Source organism: Acomys russatus, chromosome 21, assembly GCF_903995435.1.
Source record: "Acomys russatus chromosome 21, mAcoRus1.1, whole genome shotgun sequence".
Lineage (NCBI taxonomy): Eukaryota > Metazoa > Chordata > Mammalia > Rodentia > Muridae > Acomys > Acomys russatus.
In genome coordinates, this window is record NC_067157.1 from 17,091,484 (window position 1) to 17,118,226 (window position 26,743).

The window sequence follows — 26,743 nt, forward strand, 5'->3', positions numbered from 1 at the left end:
CCTTGCGGGAGGAAATGTGTCACTGGGGTGGGCTTTGAGGTTTCAGATGACCAAGCCAGGCCCAGTGGTTTATTCTCTCTTCCTGCTGCCCACCTATACAGATGTAGAACTCTCTGGCTTCTCCAGCACCAGATCTCTTGGCATGCCGCCATGTTTTCTGTCACAATGACAATGGACTAAGCCTCTGCACTGTAGGCCAGTCCCAATTAAATCTTTTTCTTTATTAAGAGTTCCGTTGTCATGGCACCTCTCATAGCAATAGGAGCCATGACTAAGACAGCCCCTTCTCTTGGTCCCCTCTCTGTCTCCTTTGCTCCTGTATTCTTCCTCTCTTATCCTCCCCCCCACCCCCCCTTCGCTCTCCTCTATGGCCAGGTCCAGTCTTCATCATCCTTGTTACTTTCTACTGCTGTGATAAGACACCATGACCAAGGCAACTTACATATGAAAGAGTTTGTTTGGGGCTTACAGTCTCTGAGGGTTACAGTCTGTTCTGGTTTGAGAGAGAATGGTCCCCAGAGGCTCTCTGGGTAGGATCAGGAGGTTGATGTTGTCGAAGATGACAGTGAGTGGGCTGTCTAAAAGCGCGTAACATTCCCAGTCAGTCCTCTCTGCACTGCACTTTTGAAACACTCCAGTGCCAGGTGGGCCTGCCCGACAACTGCTATGCTTTCCGCCATGATGATCACAGACTCTAATTCTAACAAGGACAGTTATTTGGATAAAACTCTGAAAGTAGGAAGCAAAGGATGTGTGTGTGTACATATATATAGTTAGTATCCTGAATGCACTGAAGAAAACACCCCAGGCTCTAATACCAAGCATCAAAGAACATTTATTCTGCAGAAATCCAGCATGCTGGGATCACCACTTAGACAAAATGGTGACAGCCCTCCCCCCACCCCCCGCCTGCCAGTTAAGGGAATTCTGGATACAGTTAGGTCATCTTTATTTCCATTGATGCAAACTGGAAGCTCAGATACAGGTGTCACCAAGGCAGGAGTTAATCATAAGTTAGGGGGCAGCTTAAAATGGGTATGAGCAACTTATCTCCTCTGGCCAGATGTCTTGGCCAGTTCTGATTGGTTGCCCATTTTCTGTGTTTTTTCCTATAACTGAAGTCTCTATTTCTGAGAAACAGAAACTTGGGCCTAGGCTGGTTCAGTGAGAAAATGAGACCTGTCAGAGTTGGTTAGGCTTATTTCACCAGGCCCTCTCAATATATATGTATATATCCTCCCTAAGACTGCATCATACAGGGCTGGAGAGATGGCTCAGAGGTTAGGAGCACTGACTGCTCTTCCAAAGGTCATGAGTTCAATTCCCAGCAACCACATGGTGGCTCACAGCCATCTCTTCTGGCCTGCAGGCAGAATGCTGTATACATAATAAATAAATAAATTAAAAAAAAAAAAAGACTGCATCATACTTTTTTTTCCCGGTTTTTTGAGACAGGGTTTCTCTATATAGCCTTGGTTGTCCTGGACTCTCTTTGTAGACCAGGCTGGCCTTGAATTCACCATCTGCCAGCCTCTGCCTCCCAAGCGCTGGGATTAAAGGCATGCACCACCAAGCCCAGCTTTTTTCTTTCTTTCTTTCTTTCTTTCTTTCTTTCTTTTTAAAAAGATTTATTTATTATGTGTACAATGCTGTGTTTGCAATTACAAACGTACACCAGAAGAGGGCACCAGTACTCGTTATAGATGGTTGTGAGCCACCATGTGGTTGCTGGGAATTGAACTCAGGACCTCTTGAAGAGCAACCAGTGCTCTTGACCTCTGAGCCGTCTCTCCAGCCCCTGGCTTTTTTTTTTTTTTTTTTTTTTTTGAGATGTGGTCAATGTTGAGATCAGCCTATGCACTACTCTAAGTTATTACTACTGTATGAAACAGTGCTTATTTTTAAAGGCTGTGCATTGCCTTAAAAGGCCCCATTTAAAAAAAAAAAATAGAGGCTGGCAAATCTCTGTGAGTTCCAAGCCAGCTTGGTCTACAATGAGAGTCCAGGGACACTCAAGGCCACACATGCAGAGAAACCCCATCTTGAAACACAGACAAACAATATCTAAATAAAATTTAAAAGCTTGCCGGGCGTGGTGGCACATGCCTTTAATCCCAGCTCTCGCACTCGGGAGGTAGAGGCAGGCGGATCGCTGTGAGTTCGAGGCCAGCCTGCTCTACAAAGTGAGTCCAGGATGGCCAAGGCTACACAGAGAAACCCTGTCTCAAAAAAACCACAAACAAACAAACAAAAAAATTAAAAGCTTCCAAAAAGGATTTATTTTCATTTTATGGTATGACTTTGCTGGCATGTATCCCAAATACTGAGACTGCAAATGTGTGTGTCACCACACCCAGCTTTGTCTGCCTTTATTTGAGATGGGACATCACTCTATATAGCCCAGGTTGTCAGTGAAGTCCTGCCTCCGCCTCTAGAATGTTGGGGTCACAGGCTCCTGTGTTTTTTCTTAGCTGGTGGGAGTTGGTCCTGAAGCTGGCCAGAAGCACCTTTACCTACTGTCACTGTCACTGTCCACTGTGTGTTTTCTTCTGGAGAGATTTTCTTTCTTATTCAAGAAAGGGATCGTATAATGGCAGTCGGCAGGTCCGGTTGGTCTTTCTTTCTTCGAGACAGGGTTTCTCTGTGTAGCCCTGGCTGTCCTGGACCTTCTTTGTAGGCCAGGCTGTTCTCAAACTCACACTGATCCACCTGCCTCTGCCTCCAGAGTGCTGGGATTAAAGGTGTGTGCCATTGCACCAGGCCTTCAGTTGGTCCTTGCTACCAGATCCTAAGTGTTTCTCTTTCTCTGGCTGAGGACTGCAGTGCAGAAAGAGAAACTATTCCTATAACAGTATTGGCTGAGATGGAAAAGGTCACCGGAGCCCACCTGGCTCCATAGATTCCTGGCTGGGGAACAATGCTCCTCATTATCTTTGCTTTGTTAACGTCCACAGCGCTAAGCATGTTAAGAGCCAGGCAGCAGCTGTCCAAATTCACTTTCTTAGAGATAAACTTAAGGGCCAGGCAGCGGGCGCACACCTTTAATCCCAGCATTTAGGAGGCAGAAGCAAGTGGATCTTTGTGAGTTTGAGACCAGCCTGGTCTACAGAGTGAATTCCAGGACAGCCAGAGCTATACAGAGAAACCCAGTGTGTGTGTGTGGAGGGGGGGGGGCAGTCAGGGGGGGGGGGTGGTAGGGAGAGGGAAATGAAACTTAAAAGGAAGGATTCTGCCAGTGAGGTGTCTCAGCAGATAAAGGGTTGGTGGCTGACCTGAGTTAATGAAAAAAAAACAGAAGGAACTCTCACAAACTGCCCTCTCCTCCACACATAAGGACCCATGCAGACATGCAAAACAAATAATGTAAGTTAAAAAACTAAAAAAAAAAAAAAAAAATAATAATAATAATAATAATAATAATTGTTTTTTTGAGACAGGGTTTCTCTGTGTAGCCCTGGCTGTCCTGGACTTGCTTTATAGACCAGGCTGGCCTTGAACTCACAGAGATTCCCCCTCCCTCTGCCTCTGGAGTGCTAGGATTAAAGGCATGCACCACTATGCCCAGTTTATAACTTAAAAGTTTGGTTTTTGTTTGTTTGTTTTGTTTTGTTTTTTGAGACAGGGTTTCTCTGTGTAACAGCTCTGGCTGTCCTGGACCCACTCTGTAGACCAGGCTGGCCTCGAACTCACATCCATCTGCCTGCCTCTGCCTCCCAACGGCTGGGATTAAAGGTGTGTACCACCACGTCCAGCTTAATTTAAACGTTTTAATTAAAAGTCTGTCATGGTGGCCAAGATGAATCATAGCACCTGGGAGAGAGAGGCTACATAGATCCTGCCTCAAACAAAACAAAAGGCTGCTTTTTGAAGAGAAGGCAAACAAAAAAGAAGTGAGGTTCCTTATCAAGGTAACTTTTTGTTTGTTTTGTTTTTTCTTTTTGGTTTTTCAAGACAGGGTTTCTCTATGTTATCTTGGCCATCCTGGACTCTCTTTGGAGACCAGGCTGGCCTTGAACTCACAGGGATCCACCTGCCTCTGCCTCCTGAGTGCTGGGATTAAAGGCGTGCGCCACCACGCCCGGCAAGGTAACTTTTTAAGGTGTGTGTGAAAAGCTAGTCAATATTTTCACGAAAGTAAATTTACTTCTGATTTGAACATAAGCCTGGTATTTAAGTACCTCCTTCACACTCTAGATCCTTATCTACGTATTTATTTCCTCTCTGTGACAACCCGGAAAGTTCACCTGAAGGCAAGAAGCGAATCTGTCCTGGTCCCGAGGCTGGCTCTGGACTCAGATCTCCCTTATCTTCACTCGGGAAAGGTAGGATTCTATCCTCTGAGGTTGCTACAGGGGAGAGTGCAAAGTCCACTGCCCAATCTCACCTTACCTCTCAGAAGTTAACGTGTAAACCGGCAGAAAGGTGCAGGCCTGTATTTCCCCTAGCTTTCCAGAGGTGGAGGTAAAAGGATCAGAAGTTCAAGGTCAGCCTCCTGCAACTAATCAAACTCAAGACCAGCCAGGCATACAAGAGAACCCCTCTCAACACGGATGACAGACAACAAACCTAAATCTCAAAAAAAAAAAAAAAAAAAAAAAAAAAAAAAAGGGAGGGGGCGCGAAAAATTGGACACACGTGCCAGCTAGGGTTGCAGTCTGGCAGTAGAGTTCTAAGATCACGTGGCCTTGAAGAGTCTGACCTTCCTCAGCCGCCTAGAGTTCCCTCCCCCCATTGCACCTCTAAGTGTAATAATTCTCAGAGGCCGCAAGGTGGGGCGAGGCAGTCTAAGGCTGTGGCTTCGGAGAGGAAGGTCAAGGGGACCTAAAAGGGACAGCCCATAAGCAGGAACGCTTTCTCTGTCTAGTTTCACCACCAGGACCGCGACTGAACTACTCGGCAGGAGCCTCCAAGCTCTTGAGCAGGTCCATCCTGCCTCTCTCAAGACTTTCCCATCGCCCTCCTGTGGTGCATCAGTCATTGCTCTGTCCGAAGTTTGCAGGACTACTCTCTGCACATCGTTTGCCACGTCAGGCCAGGGACCCACCTGTCTAACGAGCCCCAGTCACACAGGCCTCTTTCCGCCCTTTAATCCTCTGAACACCTGGTCATGAACTCAGTTCTCGGCCTTTCGCACTCGGAGGCAGCATTGTGCCCTGCTGCCCTCTCACCATCCATTTAATTAGATCTCCCCAAATGTGCTCTGAGTACAATCTCCGCGTCACCGACTGCGATTTGTACTGAGCGATTAAAAAAAAAAAAACAAAACTCTGCAAATGCCACGTGAATTTAATCACCCAGCCATGTAAAGACAGTAGCGCTAAACAACGGAATGAGTGAGAGAATGAATGAACGAACGAACGAACGAACGAACGAACGAACGGACTCGAATTGTGTTTTAGGGCCACCTGCATCATCCCATCAGATTTCGGGTGCCCGGCATTCCCTTGTTAGACCAGCTCTTGGGTGGAGCTGACAAAGTACGGAAGGGGCGGAGTCCGTGAGCACCGCCCGGCTTCAGGCGGGACTGCGCGCCAGGTGAACTTTTGATATCGGTGTTCACGTGGATGTGGGCAGGTGGCGCGCGGGGGAGGGGCCAGGGGAACGAAACTGGGCGATATCACCCCCCCCTCCTTATGCGGAGGCGGGTGGCGCCGTGGGTCAGCGCCGGGAGGGGTGGTGGGCGGGCGGGGCGGGGCGGGGCGGAGCGGACACGCCCTCTCGCTGCCGCGGGCGGTGCTGAGGGATCCGTGCTGGGTGCCCGCGCCTTGCCGGGCCGCGGAGGAGGCTGCCCCAAGCGGGCAGCGGCGACTCAGGGCCGGTCTGGGAGGCCCATCCTGCGGGTCTGGAGCCCGGCGGGGCCATGGGGGCCGGTGGGCCGAGTGTCCTGGCGCTGCTGTTCGCCGTGTGCGCTCCGCTCCGGGTGCAGACCGGAGAGCTGGGTGAGTGACCGCGGGACCCGTGGCTCCGAGAGGGCTGTGGGCCTTGGGGGAGCCTGCGGAGGGGGCAGGCGGTCTCCGCCAGGCCGGGGATGGACTGAAGTCAGCGAGTGAGTTCCTGTTCGCGCCCCCAGAAACCCATTCCTTCCCCCTACAAATGAGCGCGGCAGCTTGGCGCCTGTTCCCCGGCTCCCTGCGCGGAGTCCCCAGCCCAGCCCAGCCCCTAGTTCCCAGGCTTCCTGACCCTGGCGGAGGGTACGAGTTGCTGGGCCCCAGGTCCCAGCCTCTGCCTGAAGTCGGGGTGCTTCTGCGGGGCCTTCCCGGAGCAGGCTGCAGACAGGACCCCCGCCGCCTCTCGGGTCTCCGACTGGTGACCCAAGTTGGAACCTGGGTATTTGGTGTTTGAGGGAGTCAACTGCGGCCGAGGGGCCCGGGTAGGGCTGTCTTTGAGTCTTCGGCTTCCAGACCCACGGAATTTACTCTTGGTCCACCAGATTAAAGCAGGAAACTGGTTTCCCAGCCTTACTTGCCTCTACTTCATTAATCTGCTTTAATTCGTCCTCCTTGCATAGGAAGCGCCACTTTTTTTCTTTTTCAGTTTTTGCTTCTCTTACGGTTGCTCTTCTTTAATTGGGGTTTATTAATGGCAGCGCGTTTATGTAGACTACTTGGATCCCGCCCACGCTATGCTTCTGAAGATAAACCCATCGCTGGAATTTTTTTTTTCATTGACCAATGTGTTCGTTCACCAAGCATTCAGCATTTGGTAATACTAAAACCACGAGACAAAAATGTAAAATTATTTTGTTTAGAGTTACTGTAGCACAGTCTAACCTGTGTTAGATTTGCAATATGTAAGCTCTTATGAATCCTTTATAAACGTGCTATTTTGTTTGTTTGCTTGGGTTTGGTTGTGCTGGGGATCCCTGTGCCAAGCAAGCCTTCAACCAAACTATATTCCAGAGGCTGAATGTTTTAAGTGTTGAAAACACTTTCTCAATTCGATGTTTGGAAATGTAACATTTTCCCCAGCACTCGGGAGGCAGAGGCAGGCGGATCGCTGTGAGTTCGAGGCCAGCCTGGACTACAAAGCGAGTCCAGGACAGCCAAGGCTACACAGAGAGACCCTGTCTCGAAAAACCAAAAAAAGGAAATGTAACATTTTACATTTATTTGGTATGGGTTTTTTAAAAGATTTGTTTTTCATCTTGTATGGCTGGTATCTGGGTTCAGGTATATGCATGTGAGTACAGATGTCCACAGAGACCCGAAGTGTATGGTCTCTTGGACCTGGAATTAGAGGCAGATATGAGTCCCTGGGTGTGGGTGTGGGTGTGGGTGCTGGGAATCAAGCTTCCGTCTGCTGAAAGAGCAGTATGTGCTCTTAACTGATGAGACATCTCTGCAGCCCCATTTTTCAAATGTTTAATTTATTGTTATTATTACCCTTTGCAGTTGAAGACAGGGTTTTTATTTTGTACCTCAGGCTAGCCTGAAACACCTATGGAGCACATGTACCTCAGGCTAGCCTGAAACACCTATGGAGCACAGACTACTCTTGAATTGATGGCCATCCTCTTTAACCTCCCTAGTGCTGGGATTACAGGCATGAGACACCATATCCAGCTCAATTGCTTGTCTTATTTGGTTTCTGGCTTCCCTTATTTCTTTTTTTAAAATTTTACTTCATTTTAAATTATGTCTATGAATGGGGGGAGGGGGTATGTGCTTATGAGCGTAGGGACCCTCTGAGGCCAGAAGCCACAGATCTCCCTAGGGGTGGAGTTACAGACAGTTGTGATCCTGGCTCTCTGCAAGAACTATATGATCTCTTTTAACTGCTGCAGCCCATTGATTTCTTTCTTGCTTTTTTTTTTTTTTGTTGTTGTTTGTTGGTTTGTTTGAGACAGGGTCTTGTGTAGACTTCCTGCCTCAAACTCAGTGTTTAGCCTGAACTCCTGGATCGTCTTTTCCTCAGCCTCTGAAGGTGGGATTACAGTGGTGGAAAGGCACTTTTCCCTTTGTACATCTGTGAGGCCGCCTCACAGCAGGTCCTCCTGCGTGAAAATGCTTAACCCGGGCACGGTGAGCACTTCACAAGGGTGACTGATTGGGTGCTTCCTCAGCTTCTTGTTTTAGACCTTGTTGCTGATGACTGTTGGAAAAAGATGCTGTCATTAAGGTTATTGTGGGACAGCCTATGTATTTAGGAATTTAAAATAAAGGAGCACTATCAGGGTGTGGAGCTGTGCACCTTTAGCTGAGGCACTTTGGAAACAGAGGCAGGAGGATTGCCTCCCAGTCAAGGCTGGTCTGGGTTACATAGTAAATATCTGGCCAGTCAGGGCTGCATTGCAAGACTTTGTCAAAATGCCAACCAACCAAGTTGAGTAGGGTGGTGAACACCTGTAAGGACAGCCAAGGCTATACAGAGAAACTCTGTCTTGAAAAACAAAACAACAAAAGCCCAGCGTGGTGGTGCTCGCCTTTCATCCTAGCCCTCGGGAAGCAGAGGCAGGCGGATCACTGTGAGTTCAAGGCCAGCCTGTTCTACAAAGTAAGTCCAGGACAGCCAAGGATAACATAGAGAGACCCTGTCTCAGGAAAAAAAAGGAAGAAAGAAAGAAAAAGAAGCCGGGCGTGGTGGCGCACGCCTTTAATCCCAGCACTCGGGAGGCAGAGGCAGACGGATCGCTGTGAGTTTGAAGCCAGCCTGGTCTACAAAGTGAGCCCAGGATGGCCAAGGCTACACAGAGAAACCCTGTCTCGAAAAACCAAAAAAAAAAAAAAAAAAAAAAAAAAAAAACCCAAAAGAAAGAAAAAGAAAAGAGAGATCTAGGAACTCCAGTGTTGAGTATTCTTGGTTTTTTTTGTTTTGTTTTTTGTTGTTTTTTGTTTTTTTGTTTTTCGAGACAGGGTTTCTCTGTGTAGCCTTGGCTGTCCTTACAGGCTTTGTAGACCAGGCTGGCCTTGAACTCACAGCGATCCGCCTGCCTCTGCCTCCCGAGTGCTGGGATTAAAGGCGTGCGCCACCACGCCTGGCTCTTGTTTTGTTTTTTAACACTCATTTTTTAAAAATTTTTATTGTCTGTGTATTACATGTATACGTGTGTGGAGATAAGAGGACAGTTTGCAGAAGTCCTTCTACCAGATGGATTCCAGGGACCAAACTCATGTCCTCAGGCTTTTCAGCAAGCACCTTTACATCTCCTAAGCCCTGTTTTTGTTTTTTCGAGGCAATTCCTCACTCTGTATCCCGGAATGGCCCGGAGTTCAATACGTAGCTAATCTGGCCTCACACTTGCTGTGTAACCAAGAAGGACCTTACATTCCCAATCTTCCTCTTCCCATCTCCCAAGTGCTAGGATTGCAGCCTGCACCACCATCACACATGACTTTTGTGAGTTGTAAAGCAATTCTCACATCTGTAGTTTTCTGGAGAGTGTGGTAGTCCAGTTTTCATGTGTTAACACGCATACTGACTTTAGGTCTAAGAGATTTGCTAAGAGACTCTAAGGGTTTCTGTTGTTGTGAAGAGCCACCATGACCATGGCTGCTGTTGTTTTGAGACAGTGTTTCTTTGTGTATCCCTGGCTGTCCTAGAACTTACTCTGTAAACCAGGCTGGCCTCCAACTCACAGAGATCTATCTGCCTCTTCCTCCCAAGTGCTGGGATTAAAGGCGTGTGCTGTCATGCCCAGCATATGGGGCCATTTTCATTCAATAGTATCTGGAATGAAATCAGTGCTTAGATTACTAGCCTATCTTTGTTAAGAACTTACTACATTGACTTGAGGCTTTGTTGTTCCTGGAGGGTGGGGCTTCCTGGTTCTGCCATCTCCTAGAACTGGGTGGCTGCCAGTATCCATAGAAGCTTTGCAGCTACAGCCCCCTAATCTTATTTATTGGCTATGCTTTTTTTTTTTTTTTTAAACCACAGAATGTGACTGTGTGGCTCAGGCTTAGCCTTATAGCTCAGGCTGGCCTCAGACTTGCTCTCCTTCTGCCTCAGACTCCCATGTGCTAGCATTACAGGCATGGGTCACCATACCATGTCTCCACCTAAGTTATTTCTGATGCTAGTCAGTTATATTATTTGAATTTTTTATGTCAGGGTCTGGTGGCCTCAAGAGGCTGCAGTGATTCTTTTATGGCTGCTGCTTGCCTTTGCTATGCTTAGATCCAGTTCCTCCTCCTCCTCCTTCTTTTTAAACGTTTGGCTTTTTGAGACAGGCTTTCTCTGAGTAGCAGCCCTGTTGTTCTAGACCTGGCTTTGTAGGCCAGGCTGGCCTTGACCTCACGGTGATCCATCTGCCTCTGCCTCCCAAGCGCAGGGACTAAAGGCGTGCGCCACCATGCCAGGATTATATTCAGTTTCTTAAAATCTGACCTTCCCCAGTACACTCCCCCAGCACTGTTCCCTTTCTGTTGCCTATTCACTGGGACTCACTCTCCTGAGGTTCTGCATTTCTGTAAACTGTTTCACTTTTGAATAATATGATACATAAATTGCTCCGTTTGCATTGATTCCATTTGTATCCGTCTATAATCTTGGTTTTAGTTCAGCCTTAGTACTTTGATGAAGCTCTATAGAATAAATGGGCGTAATTCTTTTTTTTTTAATATTCTTTACTTATTCTTTGACAATTTCATACATGTATGTGCTGTATTTTGATCCTTTTCACCCCCTTTGCCCTTTCTTGTTACCTCTGACCCTTTCTTTTCCCCAACAAGTCCCCCTTTTACTGTCATGTGTGCTTGTTTCAATCCACTGAGTTAGAGTTGCCTGCATGAACGTGGGTCTGGAGTTTATTGTACTGTGGGTGATTTACCAGCATCTACACCACTGAAGAAAAATGGCTTCTTTTTCCCAGCAGCCTGCCTACCCAGCTCCTCAGCCAGAGGTAGCACCTCTCTGTTACCCATCACAGGAGAATTCCTGGCTTACTCTAGTGCAGGTCTCCCGCAGGGTACCCACAGCCCTGTGACTTCTGAAGCGTTAACACCCATGTTGTGCCAGGAGACAGTATTCCATAAAACTCATGCCCATCCCTTGGATCTTACTTTCTTTCCAAAGGGCCCTTGGTTGTTGTGATGGAATCTAAAAAGCCTGGCTCTCCTTTCACCAATACGTGTGCATATGGGGAGTCCAGATTTCCTCCTGGTGATTTCGTTTGTTTTGTTTTTTGAGACAGGGTTTCTCTGTGTAGCCTTGGCTGTCCTGGGCTCGCCTTGTAGACCATGCTGGCCTCAAACTCACAGAGATCCACCTGCCCTCCTGGTGATTTTAGTATAGGCAAAAATGAAAATAAGCAACTGGTAATTTGAAGATCAACTCCTGGATGCTTACAAAATAACTTTAGAAACCACGACCAACTCCTGGTTTATTGCTTAAATACAAGTTTATTCTGGCATCTTCTGTACCACTGTTCCTTCATGTAGACCTTCCTTATGTAGACCCTATCTGTCTAGGAAAGAGTCTGAGGCTCAGCCCTGCAGCCTAAGTTCCCATCCCTGTCATCCTTGTCTTAAGCGTCTGATAGACACTTGGTGAATATGGTGAATATTGCTGAGCTGAACCGAACAGTCTCCTTGTGTTTTGGAGACACTTTCAAACCATTTCCTAATTAGTGGAAAGAGCTTAATGAAGCTCTTTATGTAGGTACATCTGCTGCTTCCACTCATTCATTGTGCTCACCAAGCCCTGCTCTCTTGCTCTCTCAGCATGCTTAGCTCTGTGCGCAAGGATGCCTTTGACATGCAAGCACAGCACAGAAGGGAATGTGCCAGCAGCAGCAGCAGCACCCGCCCAGAGCCCTGGGCTCCATGGAATGAATGCTTTGCAGGATTCAGAAACATTGTTGTACCTCCGTGTATCTGGCAACAAAAGGACGCCATGCTCCAGAAGTCAGCCAGTGCATCAAAGGATGTCAGTGCCGCAGGATGGCAGGATTTGAACCCCGGATTATGTTCCACATGCTTGATTAGCATTGCACAATTTGAGCCCTTTAACTTTGTTTTAACAGAGTTGAAGATCATGAAAAACCCACTCTTTGAAAGTCACACACACACACACACACACACACACACACACACACACACACAAAAAAAGTCACACTTCTGCAGGGTGTGGCGTCACACTTCTGCCAGATGGTGGTGGCACCTTTAATTCCATCAGAGGCAGGTGCATTGCTGTGAGTTCCGAGGCCAGCCTGGTCTACAAAGTGAGTCCAGGACAGCCAAGGCTATGCAGAGAAACCCTGTCTTGAAAACAAAACAAAACAAAGCAAACAACAACATACCCCCACCCCAAATTAAAGTTGCACCTCTATCATTTATGAGGAATTATGGGATGTGTTTCTTTGTTGTTTCTGTTTGATTTGTAACCCAGGCTGGTCTTGAACTCTCATGTTACGTAAAGATGACCTTAAACTCCTGATTACCCTGTCTATCTTGTAAGAGATGGGGAGGCATCCCCCACCATAGCTGGGTTTTGTTGCTGTTTTTATTTTTTCTTACATATGTTAGCTTCTTATGTTTTGTTTTGTTTTGTTCTGAGACAATGGCTCACTCTGTAAGCCCTGGCTTGCCTTTTACTCCCTGTGTAGTGCAGGTGCTGGTATTGCAGGCATGTGCCACCACTTCTAGCCCTTATGGAGACAGGGTTTCTCCATGTAGCCTTGGCTCGCTGTGTAGACCAAGCTGGCCTCAAGCTGGCCTCAAATTCACAAAGATCCGCCTGTCTCTGCCTCCCGAGGGCCGGGACTAAAGTTGTGCGCCACCATGCCTGGCTGACAAAAATGTCTTTAGAGAAGCACGCTTTGTATCTGTTTGGATTGATCCTTCTGTTTGTCCACATCCTAAAGCATTAATGCACAGAGTGCGAGCCCCCTCTGTCCTTGTTGGAGGGATTGGTTGCTTTCTCTGGCTCGGAGGCAATGTCTGTAACCTGCTGGACATTGCATTCAGCACGCAGTCAGGCCTCACCGCTCACTCCGCGCTTTATTTTTGTTATTGTCTATGTTATTAACTGTCTATGTTATCTGTACTGTCTATATTGTCCATCACAAACAGTGAGCTTGACATGCGTGGCCATCATACACCGATAATGACATTGTGTCCATCGCACTTTTCCTTGTGTGTAATCAAGCTTTCCCATTCTTCCTTTCTTGTTGGCCCAGATTCATTCCCTGATGTGTCTCCCTGTACTCAAGCCTGTCTAGCTTCCTGCTTCTTCAAGCTGTCAGGCCCCTTCTACCGCAGAGCCGATGTGTGCGCTGTGTGTGCATGTGCCTGCCGCCACCGTGTCTGACCACTTGTCTCATGCCACCTGTCCAGATGTTGCCACCAGGGTGAACCGTCTCAACCACTTGAAGCCAAAAGCTCCACATTTCCCCTTCCTTCCTTCCTTCCTTCCTTCCTTCCTTCCTTCCTTCCTTTATGTTTTCTTTTCTCTCTTTCTTTCTTTTTAGATTTATTTATTATTTATACAGTATTCTGCCCACAAATGTGTCTGCGTGCCTGAAGACGACACCAGATCTCATTGTAGATGGTTGTGAGCCACCATGTGGTTGCTGGGACTTGAACTCAGGACCTTTGGAAGAACAGCCAGTGCTCTTAACCTCTGAGCCATCTCTCCAGCCCCCCACCCCTTTATGTTTTCTTGAGAGCACTTGCCCTCTTCACATAGCAAGTACCAGTTATGTTTTTATTAATGTGTTTGTCTTCCCTCCTCCTGGACTGTAAGGTGTGTTGAGTAGTACCTGGTACACGTGCAGTAGGGCTGCATGCTCACTGCAGATGGGGTAAGAAGGCAGTGAAAACACACGCTGTCTCTTGCAAAGGCCCACGTCTGAGTGGTTGAGAATCAAAACCCGACCACAGAAAAACGATGAGACTGTCTGACCCCACTGTTGTTAGTAATCAAGCAGTCTGAAATATGGATTTAATAGAATTCAGGCTGGTGCGGTGGGTGGCTCAGCCAGGAAATTTGCTTGCCACCAAGCTTGACAACCTGAGTTCGATCCTTGGGACCCACAAGGTGAAAGGAGAGCTGACTCCCATATGGTTGTGCTCCGGCCTCCACATGTATGACAAGGCAAACATGCCCTGCCCTTCCCCATATGTACACAGGAAAATAAATGTGAGAGTAAAGCTTGCTCTAGTGTGTGAGACGTCTGGCAGATTTCTTTTTAAAAATTACACTATGAAGTAATTTCTACAGTGGAAGACTCATGTTGAAATCATCTTCCAGATGTTAAGTCTCGCCTTTGTGTACATTAGAAAGTATATGGTTGCTTGTCTTGAGGGCAGATGACCCTGGCTCACTGAATCAAGAGCTGAGGCAGGGTGATGATTTTGGCGGGGAGGGTGGTGCTGTGGAGGATTGAAGAGGAGGGCTTGTTGTGGGTGGAGGATGGGCTGGGGAGTTACTACTCAAATCTGTGAGTCCAAGCCTCATTATTTTACCGCTTGTACCTGGTCCAGAGCCCGGCAGATAATGGTTGCAGATAACTATTTCCTGAGTCAGTGTCTGGCTGCGGGCAGTTAGGATATCTCAGCTGCGGTTTGGACGGGAGAGGGGAAGGGGAAAATTCACAAAGGTACTTTTCAACAGCATTTGTACATAGCCCTCTTGTACAGCCTTAGAAAGCCCTGCTGGGTGCCAGCCCTCCATGACTTCAGCAGAAAACGAGAGAGAAAGAGAACTTAAAGGAGCAATGTTTACTTGGGCTCCTGGTTTTAAAGGTTTCAGGGTAAGGTTAACCCATTGGGTTGTTTTCTGGGCTTTGTAGCAGGGCAGAGCTTGGGAGTCTGTGGTAGAACAGGTCTGCTTACCTCAGTGAGGTAGAGACAAACAAGGACCCAGGGCCACAAAACACCCTCTGAAGGCAAGCCCAAGGGACCTGTTTCCTTCAGATCTCGCCTCTTACTGTTTCAGCCATTTCTGTTTCCTCTTTAATCTAGGACTTCTTCCATGGGTCAATCTGTTGTCGAGGCCACGGCCCTCATCTTCTAAGCACGCCTCCAGATCTGCTGTGCTGGGGAGCAAGCCTTAACCAGCCAGCTTTGACAGACATTCAGATCTATGCCACAGCAACCATGTCTGTGTTCCAGAAAATAGCAGAAGTTCAACTTGGCATATTATGAGGTTTCAGAGACCTCGTAGGCAGCAGCGGGAACAGGGCAGGTGAGCTAGCAGCTCCCCTAAGAGCCACAGACCTGTGCACATTTAGGGCAGCAGGAGACCTGTTTTATCTGAGGTCATCGGAGGGTAATAACTAGGCATTTGTGACATTGGCACTGAGTTAAGCCATGTTGTCATGCGTGTACCTTGTTTTAACGTTCTTTTTTTATTAAATATTAGATAGAAACAAAACAAGAAAATACACATAATCTATAAAGAACAATGAAATTTATAGTCTTTGTTTGTTTTTTCAAATAAAACCCATGTATCTCGGCTGGCCTTCAATTGGTCACGTAGTCAGGGGCAACCTTGAGTCCTATCCTCTTGCTTCCCCCTCAGTGCTGGGATTACTGGCATGTGTCTCTTGGCTGGCCCTTTAGTTATTTTGAAACAAATTCTGCTGTTGTGTAGTCCTTGTTGGCCTTGAGCCTGCAATAGTCCTTGGGCCTCCTGAGATTATGGCTGTGCACCACTGCAGCCTCTTGCTTTCTCATCTAATATTGTTTTTCTCCTTCCTTCCTTCCTTCCTGTCTTATTTATTTATTACCTTTATATATATGGATGCTTTGTCTGCATGTACATCTGTCTACACATCAGGTCACCTGACCCCATGAAACTATAATTATAGATGATTGTGAGCTACTCACTATGTAGATGCTGGGAATTGAATTCAGGACCTCTGAAGGAACAGCCATTGCTCTTTTTGTTTTGTTTTGTTTATGTTTTTTTTTTTTTTTCAAGACAGGGTTTTTCTGTGTAATAGCCCTGGCTGTCCTGGAACTCTCTTTGTAGACCAGGCTGGCCTCGAACTCACAGAGATCCTCCGCCTCCCAAGCGCTCTTTTTTAATATATATATATAATGTATTTAATTTTCTTTTATGTGTATTGGTGTAAGGGTGTCAGATCACCTGGAACTGGAGTTACAGTTATGAGCTGCCATGTGGGTGCTGGGAATTGGACTTGGGTCCTCTGGAAGAGCAGCCGGTGCTCTTAACTGCTGAGCCATCTCTCCAGCCCATTGTTTTTTCATCTAATTCAATTAAAGTACTTTTGAGAGCTATTAAAGGAACTGAGATTTAGAAAGATGGGGTCCTTTATCCTGTGCACGTGAACTTTGTGTGGGTAAAGTAGGATGCAGGGACATTGCTTACAATCCCAAATTCCTTCACATGGTCCCAACTCACACAAGGAAACCATTGTATGCTTGTGTCCAGGGGAGAACTGCTTAAAGACATTTCGGAGGAACACGATGCCAGAGAGTAATTTATGCGACCAAACTTTAAACTAACAGTCTTTGTTTTCTCTCAGAGGCGATCACATTTGACTCTTGAAAATCCTAATTAATAGCTAACCATTTGCTCCTGTGACACCGTGATGAATTCAAATTATAGAATACACAAAAGGCCACGCAGTTTCCAGGCCCGTGGGATGGTAGGCGTGGCATGAAGCTCCTCCCCCCCCCCCGGGCCATCCCCCCCCCCCCTCTTCAGTCCTTGTAGTTCATACCTTACTAGATTCCCCCTCCCCACCGAGCTTGGCTGCTGTTCTTCTGGACCATCAACACTGATTGCTTTCTCTTTATGTTACGTATGTCTGTGCTCAGGCAGACCGTCTCATCCTTTGTCTCGGCGTGTTTGCCACAGTTGGCTCAAGTAAGTAATTCCTAGGCTGACACTCGTGGGGAGCGGAGTGGCGCTGTCTTTTAGGTCCTGGGGTTTGTGCTTTGCTGACTTAACGCATCAAATATCCAGGGTGAAAGCCAGGATCAGCAAATTGGCAACACTGATTCCAGCTTTAGCGGTACATGTCGAGGAGGAAGCCGCCCCAGACTGGCGGTTCAAGCACTGTTTACTCTTCATCTCAATATCCCTGTTAATATCGGGTACCCTGTAGGTCGTTCCCTCCGCACTGTGCATCTCGCCAGGGCCAGCAGGGTACTTATTACGAAGAGCTTTTAGAGATGTGAAATTTCCAAATCCTGAGTTTTAGCCGGCTCTCCAGGTGCTGAAGCTTGAGGGGCACCCAGGAGCATCTTTTAGGAACCACATGATTGGAAGCAAAGTGAAGGACGCCTGATGGAGTTGCAATAACACCGCTCAGCAGACGATTTCCCCAATAATCTAGTAAAGAGTACTTGAATAACTTAAAAGGAAGAATAACACGTTCTCAGGTGATTTTTTATAAGAAACCTTGATTAAACATGACTATTTTATCCACAGTTGTTTTTGTTTTGTTTGTTTGTTTTTGAGCTCCAGTGTCTCAATGTAGCCCAGACTGCTGTAGGACTGACTATACAGCTTAGGTTGGCCTCAAACTCAATGGCAACGCTCTTTACTACGCCTCCCCAGTGCTTGGAGGATCGGTGTGGCCTACCAAGCTTGGCTCCTCAGGTTAATTTTTCAGACTGCAAACGACAAAAGGTGACCTGGACTTTAGTGCCAGGAGCACTGCCAGTAATGTGAGCCTGGACAGCATGGTAAGCCTGTGCCTGCAGTTCCTCACAGTTATCTTGGGCAGCTTAGGCAAAGGTGGCTCCAGGGTACAGTGGTTCCGTTGCATTGTGTGGTCTTTGGAGTCGAACGAGGTTCATATCCTGTCAGCCACATGGGCTCAGTTATGCTGGTCAAAGCGCTAAGTGCTTCACACACCAGACACAGGTAATGCGAGGGATTATGTGGTACAGAGGGACTTGGGGGCTGCGGCTGTGTTCTGTTGGAAGTGTTCTTTAGACTCTGGAGTGTGCAGTTGGCTACTTGAGATGTTCCTCTTTGTATGTATATGAAGTGAATCACCATTGTCTAGCAAACAGGATTGTAACAAAGATTAAAATAACATACAATGTAGCATCCTTGTCTGTTAACCTTGTAGAATAAACACTTGATAAATGCTGGGTTTTGGCAAGGGTTCCTACATAAGTCTATTTGTGACCTGTGCCCCTCCCCCTGCACCCCTCTCCCCGTCCCCCATCTCAGCTCTTTTTGTTGTTGTTGTTCTTATTGATTTGTTGCTTTTTTTTTTTTTTAACTTTAACTTTATTATTGTTGGAAAGGAGATGTGTGGAGGAGGTCAGATGACAACTTTGTTTTCTTTAAGGTTTTTCGAGACAGTTTGTCCGGGTTACAGTCCTGCTGTCCTGGACTAGCTTTTGTAGACCAGGCTGGCCTTGAACTCACAGCGATCTGCCGGCCTCTGCCTCTTGAGTGCTGGGATTAAAGGCGTGTGCCACCACGCCCAGCCAGATGACAACTTTGTGGAATCAGCTCTCTCCTCCACCTTCACATGGATTCCAGAGAGCAAACTTGGCATATGAGGCTTGCTCAGCAAAAACACCTGTACCCACCGAGCCATCTCAGTGACTCAATGTTGTTTTCTTTACGACAGGGTCTCATGTAGTTCAGGCTGACCTTGAACTTACTATGTAGCTGAGGATGACTTTGAACCCTGATCCTCCTGTGTCTCCCCTCCAGTGCTAGATGGAGTCACATGCTCTCACCACTGCTATGCCCAGCTGCCTTATTTATATTTTTGAAAACTATAAATACTAAATGAAAATCACTTGTGAGAGATTGATGTGGACACTTTGAACCTCTGTAATCCAGGTTAGCTCTGTACCTGATAATATTTGGATTTCTAGATTCAACAGGAAAAAGTCACTTGAACATTGTTGGTATCATTTAATATAAAATCGACATTAGAAAGCATATGTATTCTTGAGCAGTGAGCCAGGGAAGAGTCTGACCAAATACCCGGGACCTACATGGAAGGACAGAACCTACATGGAAGGATAGAACCAATCCTCGTAACATTTCCTTTGATCTCCCTCCGCCTAGATGCAAAATAAATAAATTTTAAAAATTAAAAAAAAAAAAAGCATATTCTAGAGACAGGAAACATACCTCTTCCTCCTCCATTTGCTTATATTTCGGAATAGGGTCTCATGCGTGTGGGAATTCCCTGGAACTCACTATGTCATCGTAGTAGTCTGGGGCCTGGAAATCCTGATGCTCCTGACTCAAGGGCTGAGGCTGTGTGTGTGAGCCTCCATCCACCATACCTGTTTACACAGTGCTGGGGGTTTAGCCCAGGGCTTCCCATCTCCTCCTCATCATCATCCTTGTCTTCCTCCTTAATTGTTTTCTGAGACTTATAGGCCCATTTCAGCACATTTGGCCAAGATTTCTTAATTAGTTTTCTATTTTTGACACTGCCCGCCCCCCCCCTCCAGACAGGGTTTCTCAGTGTCATCCTGGCTGTCCTGGACTCACTTTGTAGACCAGGCCTTGAACTCACGTGATCTGCCTGCCTCTGCCTCCCAGTGCTGGGATTAAAGGCGTGCGCCATCGTGCCTGGCTATTTTATTCTGAGTTTCTGTGAATTGTAGATAAACACTTGGCTTTGGCGAGCTGGAGAGATGGCTCAGTGATCTTGCAGAGGGCCTGAGTTCTGTTCCCAGCTCCCACATCGCCGCTCACAGCTGTCTATCACTCCAGTTTCAGGTGATTGATGCCCTCTTCTGCCTCCAGAAGCAACAGGCACACATGCACATGCAAGCAAAACATTCATATACATAAAATGAAAAATAAATACTTTTAAAAGTTGTCTTTGAGTTTTGTTTTTGTTTTGTTATTGTTGGGTTTTGTGGGGTTTTTTTGTTTTGTTTTGTTTTGTTTTAAAGGATTTATTTATCATATACACACAGTGTTTTGCTTAGCTTACATATAAACCAGAAGAGGGTACCAGATCTCATCATAGATGGTTGTGAGCCACCATGTGGTTGCTGGGAATTGAACTCAGGACCTTCGGAAGAGCAGGCAGCGCTCTTAACCTCTGAGCCACTCCAGCCCCTTGTTTTGTTTTTATACAAAAGTTTTTTTTTTTTTTCTCCTTATAGTCTCATCCATAAAATTAAGAAACTTCTTGCACTTTGTTTTTTTTAAACTTTGGAAGCCGGGCGTGGTGGCGCACGCCTTTAATCCCAGCACTCGGGAGGCAGAGGCAGGCGGATCGCTGTGAGTTCGAGGCCAGCCTGGTCTACAAAGTGAGTCCAGGATGGCCAAGACTACACAGAGAAAGCCAGTCTCGAAAAAACAGAAAAACTAACTAACTAAATAAATAAATAAACTTTGGTTAATTCTTCCACAGACTTGCAACTTAGCAACATCAGTGGGAAAAGTTTTGGTTTTGAATGTCAAATCACACAGTTCACTTTTAAGAGCACTAAAGGACAAAAAAGTTCACTTCTCCACATTGGCCCTTTAGCCCCAGAAGCCCCATTATGGGATCTCTCCGTACATGTCACTGTGAGAGCCTCATTCAGGCGGTTACCAGTGTATTCCACAAAATTCTGGTCCCAGGAGATGCCCAGTAAAGAAAGAGTTCCCTGGGAAATGCTGCCTGCGCTGCCCCCATTAGCACTTCACTGAGTGGGGCCTTTGCATGTGTGTGGTAAAGTAGAAGGTGGGATTCGAAAGCTAGTTTATCTCGGTGCTGGGATCACAGATATGTGCTACCATGCACACCCAGCTTGAATTCTTTCTGTTTTGTTTGTTTGTTTGTTTGTTTGTTTGGTTGGTTGGTTTGGTTTGGTTTTTGCTTTTTCAAGACAGAGTTTCTCTGTGTAGCCTTGACTGTCCTGGAGCTCACTCTGTAGACCAGGCTGGCCTTGAACTCACAAAGATCCACCTGCCTTAATCCCAGCACTTTGGGAGGTCGAGGCCAGCCTGGTCTATAAAGCGAGTCCAGGACAGCCAAGGCTACACAGAGAGACCCTTTCTTGGGGTGGGGGGGGCGGGGGGTAGACCCACCTGCCTCAACCTCCCAAGTACTGGGATTAAAGTCATGCACCACTACCTCCCCACTAATTGCCCATATATTTTAAGTTAAACTGCCTAAAATAGATTTGACACACACATTTGTTTGCCTTATAAAACTGTAAGATTTCTGAGGTGTTAGATTTTTATCACTTTTATAAGCAAAGACAAATGTTGCTTTAAAAAATAATTATAGACATCCATAAAGTCTCACCAACATGGCTGCCTAGACATGAGCTGAGCAAGGACAACAACCACCATGCTAACGCGGATGGGGAAAATTCAGGAGGCCTCACTAGCACATAGAGAACATCCAGTGACCAAGGAGTCCTAAAGATGGAGAAAACAGTCTTCCCCAAGGAAGAGCAGACCAGTGGTTATCCAAAACCAAATGTCAGCCCTGACAACACACTTAAAACGGCACTATACAGACTGACAGGTTGTGTTCCTTTTTTTTTTTTTCAGGTTGTGTTTCTTATTTAGGTGTGTGTGTGTGTGTGTGTGTGTGTAAGAACAATAGATGAAAAGAAGTTTATGAATATGAAAGATTAAGGCCAGGTGTATCGGCAATTTTTGAGGGAGAAAAGGGAAGTGATGTGATTATAATCTCAAAAAAAAAATTCCTTCATCCAACATTTGCATTTGACTTAAGTTGATGAGACTGGAGGGTTATTAAGAAGTAGAGTTGCCACTGGTTTTATTTGCACATGAAATAATAAATAGTGAGTTAGGTTTTTTTTGTTTTGTTTTGTTTTTGTTTTTTCGAGACAGGGTCTCTCTGTATAGCCTTGGCTGTCCTGGACTCACTTTGTAGACCAGGCTGGCCTCTGCCTCCCAAGCGCTGGGATTAAAGGCGTGCGCCACCACCACCCGGCATGAGTTAGGTTTTAAGGGTCCCTTCCTTTGGGTATGGTCTACAACTCAAAGCTCTTTAAATATCAGTAATACATTTTGTGGATGGCAGTCAGAAGTCCTCGACAGGCCTAGAAATGCCTTGCTTGTTTTTTGATGGCATATGTCCCGTGAAAGTTTCCGTTGCTACGACTTGGTTTTAATCATTTCTATGGGGAGATGTTTTGTTTTTCTTTTTTCGTTTTGGGACAGTCTAGTATAGTGAGGGAGGCCTCAAGATTGCTATGTAAGGAAAGGTGTCTGGTGTGCTGGGGCTGCAGGCATATGTCATAGTTGCTGGTTTCTGTTTGTTTAGTGTGATGCTGGGGAGAGAACCTGAGGGCTTCTGCGCCCACTAGGCAAACCCTCTCCCAGCTGTGTTTCATTCCCAGCCTTTCCAGCCCCTTATAGCTCTGTAGGATGGGATGTCCAAGACTGAAGGGCCATGGGGTCTGTGGCAGAAGGTTGGAGAGGCAGAAGCTGTGCACCCTAGAAAGGAGGAGACCACACTTATCCCATATAAGGACACTCTCTGTTTGTTTCTCCATTAACTAATTAATTTATTCGCTTTATGTCCTGTTTGAAACCCCCCCCCCCCAAGATGAGGGACCTAATTCATTCATTAGCACCTTTTACAGTCCTGCCTCTCAGCAGTGCCCGCACCTGGGAAGCCCACCATAAGATTAGCAGAGGGAATTAGGGCTTTCCTGGGAAAGACTAGGAAGAAGTGCTGGAACTGACCCCAGGGGAGTTTTGCATCTGGGACAGCCATTTGGAGTTGTCTCCAGCCGGGGCCTGGAGACCAGGTTTTTACACTCCTGTATCAAGAACTCTGGCTTTGGGTTCACCCTGGAAAGGAGGGTAAGACTTTGGCAAGGTGTAGAGGTTGTGAGTAAGTGGGAACCCTTGCTGAGGACTATTGGAGGGCAGGAGCCACAGAGGGGAGGGGACACTTGAGGAATCCCTTTTCTTCCCTTTTATTCGTATGTTTTACTGAAACAAAACTGTAATGACCTCATCTGATCATCAGCAGTTTTATCTGTAGTAAGAATAAGATTGGAGGGGTGTTGAAGAGATGGCTCAGGGATTAAGAACATTGTCTGTGCATCTAAAGGTCCTGAGTTCAACTCCCAGCAACCACATTATGGCTCACAACCATTTATAATGACTTCTGGTGTGCAGCTGTACATGCAAGCAAAACACTATACATAATAAATAAATAAAATCTGTTTTAAAAAAAAGAATAAGATTGGAGAGACTTATCAGTTTGAAAGAACTTAGTCACATATTTTCCAGCTCATAACTGTGATGTCTTTCAGTATAGTAATAATAGTATCTATTTCTGCTCAGAAAAAGGAAAGACCAAGTAACTGTTTTGTTTTATGGTCAGAACTGCTGTTCTACTTTTTTTTTTTAAGTTCCATATGGCCACTTAAGCCTTTTCTGCCTTTGTTCTTCATCTACTTCTTTCTTTTTTGTTTTGTTACTTGAGATAAGGTTTCCTTGTGTATCCCTGGCTGTCCTGGAACTCTCTTTGTAGATCAGGCTGGCCTTGAACTCATAGAGATCCACTTGCTTCTGCCTCCAGAGTGCTGGGATTAAAGACATGTACTACCCCTACTACCACTCCCAGCTGTTCTTCCATTTCTTAAAAATAATGGTGCATGCCTTTAATCCTAGCACTCAGGAGGCAGAGGCAGGTGCATCACTGTGAGTTCGAGGCTAGCCCGGTCTACAAAAGGAGTCTAGGACAGCCAAGAAACCATTTCTCAGAAAAACAAATAAAGAAACAATTAAGTTTATTGTTATTGCTTGATGTAGTCCCTAGCATTCCAGGAGGCAGCAGCAGGGAGATCTTTGTGGGTTCAAGGCCAGCCTGAAGTTCAAAGCAAATCCTGGACAGCCAGGGCTATACAGAGAAACCCTGTCTGGAAGGGAGAAATAAAAATGTATTGTTGTTGCCAGAGAGGGGTGTGACCTGACATTCACAGGTATGTGGCTATCAGAGGGCAGCTTTGTCGAGTCTTGTCCTTCCATATTTATCCCGGGCATGTGTCTCAAGCGCCTGAAATTGCTAAGCCCGTTGCTCTCAGCCTTCCTAATGCTGCGGCCCTTTAATACGGTTCCTCATGTGGTGGGGACCCCCAGCCATAAAATGGTTTTCGTTGTTACTTCATAACTGTGATTTTGTTACTGTAATGAATCATAATGTGGGTGTCTGTGTTTTCGGATGGTCTTAGGCGGCCTCTGTGAAAGGGGGTCCATCCACCCTCTCAAACGAATTAACGACGCACAGGTTGAAAACCACCGTTCTAAGCCATCTTGTCAGCCTTGTTTCTCTATTTCTCCTGGCAGTGCACAGAGTATAGTTGAGCACAGTTGAACAACAGTAACGTTTATAAGAGCATGGCTCACAGTACAATCAGCGATGCCTTGGGAATCCGGCCGCCTCACCACCAGACAAAGAGTGTGATGGTGATTGCAAGCTTGCCTTTGCGGTTGAAAAGATTGCAGTCATCAAGTGCTCATTTGATCTTAGACAAGGGAGGCAGTTTTCTCACACCCACACATGGGGTGACTCTGTGTGTGTGTGTGTGTGTGTGTGTGTGTGTGTGTGTGTAGACCTGTCAGAACTTGAGTATTAGAGAAGCGCAGATGGAGCCATAATGAACTCGTGTCTCTAGAGGTGGATTCGGTCTCATGGCATTTCAGAGCACTCCTTCCCAAATCACTGCTGGGAACTCACTCGAAATGCAGGTTCAGGAGGTAAAACCGGTAATGCTTTTACTGTGCCACCAAGTGGAGTCAGACGGGAGCCCGACAGTGGGTTACATCTAATGGAAGAATTGGATCGATGACGTTTGTTGTCTGGTTTGTGCACATGTGCACTTGTGCTTACCTGGGCTGTGATAAATCCATATGGGTCATAGTGGGCTTCTGTTTGCAGTCCAGGATTGATTAAATAATTAGTCTAGACAGCCAGGTGTGGTGGCACACACCTTTAATCCCAGGACTATGGGAGGCAGAGGCAGGTAGATCGCTGTGAGTTCGAGGCCAGCCTGGTCTACAAAGGGAGTCCAGGACACCTAAGGCTACACAGAGAAACTCTGTCTCAAATAAACAAAAAACAAAACAAAAAAAATTAGTCTAGAAATATTTGTGCAGTATTTACTATTCATCGTGTGAATAATTCTTCTTCAAGTATAAACTCATGAGAACGTTTTTATGTTTAATGTGTAGTGTATGTTGCATGAGCACATATGTGCATGTACATGTGGAAACCAGAGGTCTTGTCATGTCTTCCTCACTGTCCACCTTTTGTAAAGATATGTATTTGTTTAATTTATTTATTAACAATTTCATACATTTACTTTAATTATATTCACTCCCATTACCCTCTCTTGTCTCCCTCTTACTCTTTGGAGTCTCTCCTTTCTCTCTCACTGTGTGTCTGTGTGTCTGTGTGTGTGTAACTGGGGTAGCTTGCATAAGCACGTGTGTGGGTTATGTACTGTGCCATAGGCTTCTTACCAGTGGCTATACTTCTAAGGAAAAACGATTCCCTCTCCCCAGCAGCCATCACCAGCTGGTAGCTCCTTACCCAAGAGTCGGGCCTCCCGAGCGCCGCCAGTACCCATACTGGAATGTTGATGAACTCCATCTACAGAGCCTGTGTAGGCCACACAGCTGCTGTAAGCTCATGACTGGAACAGCCATGCCTTGTCCAGAAAACAGCCTTTTGCAGAACCCCTCTCCACCGTCCAGCTCTTAGACTCTTTCCTCGCCTTCTTTCCCTACGTTCCTGAGCCTTGTGGGATGTAGACGACCCACTTCTGATCAGGAACACAATAGTCACCTATTCTCAGCACTTCAGACACTCTCCACTGAAAAAAGAGGCCTCTCTGACCAAGGTTGAGGGCAGCACGCATTTGGAAAGCAGTTTGACAAGCTGTCAATTTAGCAGAACAGTAAGAGTACTCCCCAACCCTCCTACCCTTGTCCCGAGGCTTAGGCCTGTGACATCCCTGTTCATGGACTTTTGGCAAGGTGTACAGTACCAGCCCTCTGATTGTTCGAAACTGGTTCTCTCGCTGAACTTGGGGCCCTTCCAGCCAACTCTTCTCAACCTGTGGACTGTGACCCCTTTTGGAGTCGGGGAGGGGCATTTAAAACCATTGGAAAACACAGGTGTTTACGTTATGGCTCACAACAGCAGCAACATTACAGTTATGAAGTAGCAATGAAAATCATTTTAGGGTTGGGGTTCACCTCAACATGAGGAACTGTATCAAAGGGCAGCAGCATCGGGAAGGTTGAGAACTACTGAGGTGTCAAAAAGCTCTAGGGCTCCACCCAACACTGGGTGGGCAGATAAGAGCCACCATAGCCAGCTGTTAGTTGGGGGCCAGGGATTTGAACTCAGGTCTTAGTGATTGCACAGCCAGCTCTTTATTGACTGAGCTGTCTCCCCAGCCACTAAGCCTTCTTCTTAAGCCTACCTCCTCTTTTTCAGCATTGCAGGTCTGAGTCCATGGGTTATCTCTTAATTTGCTTTTCTGCATGGGAACATGTGTCTCACATAAGGGAAAGAGCTGTTTAGGGAAGTTACTGTTTTCCTTTCCTACTAGGAGGAACTGGAATAGACTAAATAAAAGGGTTGTTCCTTAGACAAGGATCTAGGATTCAGTTTATTTAGAAAATAACTCACATCCATCTTCCCAAGCAAGCAGTGTTGAAGGTGGAAAGGCATATCCACTGCTCTCAGCCATAGGTGGGGTAAATGTTAAGTTTGTATCTATAGCTTTGTACTCACAATGCTTGAGCGTTACTCGTTAAGGCTGGGGTGCAGCCCCGTTGGCAGAGTGCTTACTTAGTGTGCACAGAGTGCTGGGTTCCATCCCAGAACCAGCATAAACCA

The 26,743-nt window shown here is 46.4% G+C and overlaps 1 protein-coding gene across 1 annotated transcript in view; it reads left to right on the forward strand.

The window, feature by feature from the left end:
- Positions 1-5,860: 5,860 nt before the first annotated feature.
- Positions 5,861-26,743, forward strand: part of Dcbld1 (discoidin, CUB and LCCL domain containing 1) — a 73,025-nt gene continuing 52,142 nt past the window's right edge. The window contains exon 1 of the mRNA XM_051164071.1: positions 5,861-5,939. Within this exon, the coding sequence (XP_051020028.1) occupies positions 5,861-5,939 (79 nt within the window). The remainder of the gene's footprint in view (positions 5,940-26,743) is intronic.